This window comes from Henckelia pumila, chromosome 3 (assembly GCF_033568475.1).
Source record: "Henckelia pumila isolate YLH828 chromosome 3, ASM3356847v2, whole genome shotgun sequence".
NCBI lineage: Eukaryota > Viridiplantae > Streptophyta > Magnoliopsida > Lamiales > Gesneriaceae > Henckelia > Henckelia pumila.
This window is the reverse complement of record NC_133122.1, coordinates 148817937-148825198: the sequence shown is the minus strand read 5'-3', so window position 1 is coordinate 148825198 and position 7262 is coordinate 148817937. Positions and strand designations below refer to the sequence as shown.

Here is a 7262-nt window from a genome sequence, read left to right as displayed (position 1 = left end):
CATAGTGACCTGGTTGATGACAAATATTACAATTTCCTGATACCCCTATGCACTGATCACTAGCATGTCGTCCACCACACTTACCACAAAACACTCCTGGTTCACTGGAACTCTGACTTGAACCATACTGCCTCTGGCCACTAGAACTAGATGAACTACTGTCGGACTTCTTAACTGTTTACCTTTTGGCCTGAATCTCAAATCCTTTCTACCACTGCTTCCTCCCTCAAATCTGGGAGATGGTTGCTGAAACTATGGCGGATTCTGTGGCACTGATGCTAATACAGGCTGTGGAGATGGCTATGGAATAAACGGTGCTCCTCTTTGTCTCAATAAACCTGATTATACTCCCTTAGCTTTATTCAGTGCTTCGGCAAAATTATTGGGTCGTCCACTGTTCACTAAAGTAAACACATCTGGATTGAGGCCATTAATAAACTGGTCCGCCATAACTTCATCAGTCGCTGCTATATGTGGGGCAAATTTCAAAAGACTTGAAAATTTGGCCACATATTCTTCAATGCTCAAATTGTCTTGCCTTAGATTGGCAAATTCATCACCCTTATCTTTTCTGTAAGATACTGGAAAGAAACATTGATAGAACTCAGTTTTAAAGACAATCCAGGTGATAGTCGTACCTTGATGTTCTAGAGCTTTCTTTGTAGTAATCCACCAATTTTTAGCAACTTCATGCAGTTGATGCACTACCAGCCCGATATGTAGATCATCTGAAAAATCAAGCGATTCAAACAACTGTTCAATGTCTTCGAGCCAAGTATCACAATAAACTGAATTTTTTGTTCCTTTAAACGTTGGCGGTTTGAACAATTGAAATCGTTTCAATAGAGTCTCCATGGGTGTAGCTGTAACATCCATCATATCAACAGATGTACTACCCTGTGCATTCTGAGGCTCAACCACTTGCTGTGGTATATTCGGCTGTTATGGTTGAGGAATAGCCATTGTCTGTCTAGTCACCGGTGATTTACGGGGAGACATATCTGATTGTCAAACAGATTAGTGCATAACAAAATATCATATTCTGCAATTTATTCCATCCTTATCTGATTAGAATTCTCATGCATTCTCATGAGAATTCAGGTTCTGATCGAGGATAATCTGGAATAATAGATCATGCAAGACATGCATTTATATTGAAAGCACATAATCATGCAATCAAACAAAATTCTTGTAAACATAAAGCATGCTTGCATGTAAGGCGCATAATCATAGATAACAGACAATCTCATGCAGTATAAATCAATTCAGACAAACTCAATCTACCCCACTCAACAACTTCTATCTTAATGCTTATATCTTCAAACAATTGAATTCTTGCTCACACAAATAGATTGGTTTTCTTGGTGTTGGGATTTGGTAACAAGTAGAGTGATGTAATCCAAATGACGCAAAAAATGAAATCCTAAAATAATCGAGTGGAAGAAACTCATTCTTTGGAAGTTAGAGATATAGTTTTTTGAGTATACATTAGATCCAATCTCGAAATTATATCATATTACAACACTAAAGAGTGAAATTTACCCGCACATTTCATTGTGTATTGTCAACTTTATCATTTGTTTGTATACATTTGACTATTTGAGAGATTTAACGAGGGTGTCTATTAAATTCAATTATAACGATAAGGTGAAAATTGACAAATTATAAATTTATGAATGGAGTTTGATAAAAATACTAAAACACTTTTTTCCCTTTAAGTTTTATGATTTATAATTAAGAGGGTGTTTAACTAAGCTTATTAAAAAGAGCTAGCCCGTTTGGTTTCAGTAGACAATTAAGAAAAAAGTGTTTTTTTAAAAAAGTGCTTTTATTAACTCAAATGTGTTTGGATAAATTTTAAGTGCTTTTAAAAGCACTTATTTAAGCCAAAATAAGTGTTATTTAAAAACCCATATTTATAGATTTTCAAATGCTTTTTCTAAAACTCAACTTTAAAAAAGTGCTTTCAATATATTTATTCAAACACAAAATTATTTTAGCTTTTACTTTTAAAAGTGCTTTTAAAAGCCAACTTAAAAAAGCACGGGAACCTCGGGTGCTAATCTCATCTTATAGGGCGATTAATAACTAAAAATATTCAATCTGTAATACAGGACATTTGGCGACGCAAAACCTTACATTTGGCGATGCAAAATCACGTCGCAAAAAGATCAACAACTTTTTTCTTTTTTTTTTTTTTTTTTACTATGGTGGCTCGCTCGAGCGAGCACCACTCGGGTTCAAACACCCTTCGCTCGCTCGAGCAAGCTGAGTTTTGCCCGGCTTGCTGAATTGCTGTTCTGTTGCTGATCCTTATGGTTTAAATGATGTAAATGTATCTATACATGTCAAATATGATGTACAAAGGAAGAACACATCAAAAACACAAACTGCTCATGTATTGCTACTCCAATCTTTCCAAAGTTGGTACCAACCATATACACATGCTAGATACAAACAAAATCAAGTGTTCTACAAGGTTTATTCTATGTACAAGAAATGTCCAACTAAAAGCAATACAAGATTTAACAACAACTCTAATCATAGACCGAAGTCACCGCATGCTAATCTTGCTATCTCGAGCTATTCACGACTTCTCTGTCCAGTTCCTGCCCCACCTATTGCCATGCACACATACAAAACATAGCAATAGCCGAATAACTCTGGTGAAAAATACAATTCCTAGTATAAATAACATAACGTGCGAGATAATAAACATGAATGCAATGCATGTTCTAAAGGTAGGCTATCAAGTCTGGTAACAATAGAATTTCGATTCTTGGGATCCCGGGGAATAAAATCTCAACCAATCACCCACTCACCAATCGAGGTGACGTCAAGTATCTCATTTTCCCTGACTTTGGTGCAACTATAGTGAGTCATCTAGCTCTGAAAGTAAATCTATGCCACTCAACTATAGCCCTCCAAACGTCATATGCACTTTAGGCCTTTCAGCCCTGTATGCTTTTCAGGCTTGATTTCAATATGAATGCAACATAATTTGTATGTATTAAAAATTGTAAAACATCTTGAACATCTAAGAACATAAGCAAACAAAGCAACAAAAACATCAAAATCACATAAAGACATAAAATCAAACAAGTATATGATTGACAAGGGAATACTCGAGAATCATATCTATCTCGAGTGTTCTATCCCATCTAGATATGCTGTCATTTATACCTTTCAATGTCGAGTGTGAAATCACTTCAAATCTAAAACGAGTACATCAATAACACATCAAAATTCTTCTCAAGTCATGGCCACACGATCAATGCAAATAAGCTTCAAACCTTCGAATTCTTTCTCGGTTCGAATCGGAGATCTCGAGTTCGAAAAACTTCAACCACCAATCTGAAATGAAGTGTTTGGATCTAAGCATATCACTTCCAAATCAATACACTATACAGCTCAATCAACAAGTTCAAACATGTACAAATTCTAAAACCGACGGCGTAACGGCTAAAAATCGACAACCGAAACAATGTCGATATCAATACTATATTCATAATCAACCAAATCCCTCAACAATACAGCATATATGTATACGACTAAACAATATTCAGAACTTGAGGATTTTCGACATAACTTCAATAAATCATAATAAACAGTCTTTTTTCGAACCGTCTGCGAATACGTACCCGGTACGAGCTCAAGCACATATATAATCAAAAATAATAACAACCCATATTCAACATAAAAAATCAAATATGAGAAAAGTGAATGAAACTTGTACCAAAAAGTAGCTCTCGGAGCGGTGATCGCAGATATATATTTATCTCGAATTTCTGATGACCGGATCACAAGTTATCGGAGCTTTTACAGATAAAAAATGGCGTGGGGTTTGTTTCTGAAGTTTTCTCCCTTGAATCTGATATTGCACGTGTGATGGCTATGAAAGAGATGAGAATTTTGATATATATTAGCATATTTGCAGTTTAGTTCCTGAACTTTTGGCTAATTGCAATTTAGTCCCCGAAAAATCTATTTAATTCAATTTCAATCTTTATTAATTTAAGAATATTAGAATTTAATTCTAAACTCTAAATATTCTCAAATTAAATATTCTTGGATTAAAATTAAATAATTTCGGGCCTTACATGCGGCGTCTACAGTGTACAAATGTTTAAATTCCAAAATAACTAACAGTCAAATATGAAGTTTTCTGAATGTTTTGGGAATGTTTAAGGATCGAGACCGGCGTTCTTGAATATCCCTAAAATATTTCAGTCTCCCTTAACTCCATTTGTGGTCAGTCCAGTTGAGCATCCTTGACCAGTCGAGAATATCTTCCAGGTAAGTTCAGTCAAGGTGTCTGGTCTAGTCATCAAGAACTCAGTTGTATCTAATTAGGGTCTCTTCGAGTAATTCAGGACAGCCTAGTCGAATAATTTACAGTTGATGAGCTTTTGGACTAGTTCATTGACCAGTTATGGTCCACTTGATTCAGTTGACTAACATCGTCCAGTCCAGTTAAGTTACTTGATGTAGTCTTTTATTTTTGTCTTAGAATATTTTGTTTAACACCAAAACTTAATAAATGATTTCCCAACACTATTATATCCTAATTAACAAAATATTATTTAATTTTATTTATGCATTTGAAATATTAAATTAAATAATCGTATTGTTTATAACATAAACTATTATTAAAAAACATTTTTATTTTTTAAAAAATTTTAATATAATCGATCGAATTCATAAAACAAATTTATTTGACATTAAAGTTTTTAATATGTATGTATGCATAACGTGTGAGAAGACCTTAGTATGCGTGTGTGAAATTTTCTTGATGTATTCGTGCCGCCACCGAAATAATTGATGGTATTTATTGTTAGATAACACATTCTAAATTCTATATTAAAAAATATCATATGTACAAAGAAAATTACGTTTAAAAATTATTTTTTAAATTAAAAAAATTAAGTTAATTATGTTTTTAAAAATTACTAAATACTTTTTTATCATAATCTAAACTTTTGAATATTTAATTTATAATATTAGTTATAAAAATAAATTGAAAATCAATTAACATAAGAAATATTTATGTATTCAAAAATCTTTTACTATTAGTTATGCATGCAAGAGATACTAATTTTTATAATCTCAAAATTAATGTCTAATGAATTAAGGTGTATTTGAAATATTTTTATAATTTCAAAAATAACCTGTGATATGCAATCTGTATTAAAATTTCAAATAAAAAGTGTAATCCATAAACAACAGATTACATTTTTTGACATTTATAAATATTACTGGACATCGTTAATCAAACACCTACAGTAAACAAACCTTCATACGAGAACCTCTTAACACATTCGAAAGATCTAAAGTTCCAACAAAACCGTCGTCATGTCCGCCGCAGTTGGCCGTTGCCTACTCGAGCACCGCCGCGACGAAAACGCCGTAGAACAGCACCCAGTGGTGGTTGTGATGGTTCCTTTACCTATACATGGTCACTTGAACCTACTCCTCCAGCTGAGCCGCCTAATCGCCGCTCACAACATACCTGTTCACTTCGTCAGCACCGCCACTCACAGCCGCCAGGCGAAGCTCCGGGTCCACGGCTGGGACCCTCTCTCGGCCTCGAACCTCGAATTCCATGAAATCCCAACTCCTGCATTTACATCACCGGCTCCAAACCTGAACGCCACCAATAAATTCCCTTCACATCTGCAGCCATTGTTCAACTCTGTCTCCCAACTCCGGCAGCCATTCACCGCCATCCTTCGGTCACTTTCAAGCGTTGCAGAGCAAAGAATTGTGATCATTCATGATTCCTTGATGTCTTCTGTTGTTCAGGATTTTGTCTCCATACCAAACGCTGAATCCTACGTCTTTCACAGCATTTCAGCTTTTGCCATATTTTTCTATTTCTGGGGAGGAACAGAGAAAACTTTCACACAGGATTTGCAAATCCCTTCTCTTGAAGATTGCTTTACTCAAGAATTCAAGGAGTTTATGTCCAGGGAACATGCTTACATTGCTTTAAGTTCAGGACGTCTCTTCAACTCAAACAGAGAACTTGAGGGTACATTCATGGATCTCATTGAAAAGATTAATGAAAAACAGAACAAGAAATACTGGGCCATAGGACCACTCAACCCACTGAATTTAACAACACAAAACGAAGATCATGAGTCACGCCATGAATCCCTAAAATGGCTTGATACGAAACCTACTAAATCAGTGGTTTTTGTTTCATTTGGAACCACAACTTCATTAACAGACGAAGAAATCAAGAATTTGGCATCAGGGCTGGAACGAAGCGAGTTGAAATTCATCTGGTTTTTCGAGACGCGGATCAAGGAGACAATTCTCTTGTAGACGGTGAAGATAGAAGAGGTAACTTACCAGAAGGGTTTGAAGAAAGAGTAAAAGAAATGGGGATCATTTTGAGAGACTGGGCACCTCAATTGGAAATACTAAACCACTCTGCAACTGGTGGATTTTTGAGTCACTGCGGATGGAATTCATGCATGGAGAGTATTTCAATGGGGGTTCCGATTGCTGCGTGGCCGATGCACTCGGAGCAGTCAAGAAACACTGTTTTGATCACACAAGTGCTCAAAATTGGCTTGGTTGTGAAGGATTGGGCTCGGCGGCATGAAGTTGTTGAGGCAGAGACAATTTCCATGGCTTTGAGAAGGCTAATGAGTTCGGAGGAAGGGGAAGAGATGAGGCGGAGGGCGGTGGAGTTGAGCAGAGCTGTCAGGAGATCGGTGGAGGAAGGCGGCGACACAAGACTTGAGTTTGATTCTTTCATTGCTCATATTAGTAGGCAACGTTAATTCGGCCATGCCTACACCGGGGGGGTACTGATATTATATAATTAACAATTTGAATAATTAAAGTTATTGATAATTTGATATGATAATAAATATTTAAACTTTGAATATTATTATAAAAAAAATGTTTATGTCAATTGAGATTACATTCAAATAATGATAACAATATTTTACCATTAAATTGACCTTTTCATTATTGTATACAACATGCATGCGAGTAGAATTAATGAGTTTTATCTTTAAAAAAAAAATAATGAGTTTTGATATGTTTTTTATTCATCGTGCCTACCTTTGTACCTACCATTGAGTGATCACTCAACAATTGGATGACTTGTTATAGTCCCAGGTTTAGATCATGTTGTGGGATGATCAAAGTATTTTGGATAGGGTTTCGAGAGGCTCGTTTCGAGAGAGCTTCACGATCTCACATTTACTGTTTGATTTAGAAATTAGAATTCTCCATCCTTTATTCTT

General features: G+C 35.5%; 1 protein-coding gene and 1 pseudogene across 1 annotated transcript; one reads left to right on the top strand and one right to left on the bottom strand.

Annotated features, from left to right (window-relative positions):
- Positions 1-342: 342 nt before the first annotated feature.
- Positions 343-876, bottom strand: LOC140889714 (uncharacterized). Its single transcript, XM_073297437.1, has 2 exons — positions 639-876; positions 343-581 (listed from the first exon to the last, which is right to left on the bottom strand). The coding sequence occupies exons 1-2, from the start codon at positions 874-876 to the stop codon at positions 343-345; spliced, it is 477 nt and encodes a 158-aa protein (XP_073153538.1).
- A 4476-nt stretch (positions 877-5352) lies between these two features.
- LOC140889713 (zeatin O-glucosyltransferase-like) lies at positions 5353-6791 on the top strand (annotated as a pseudogene).
- Positions 6792-7262: the final 471 nt, after the last annotated feature.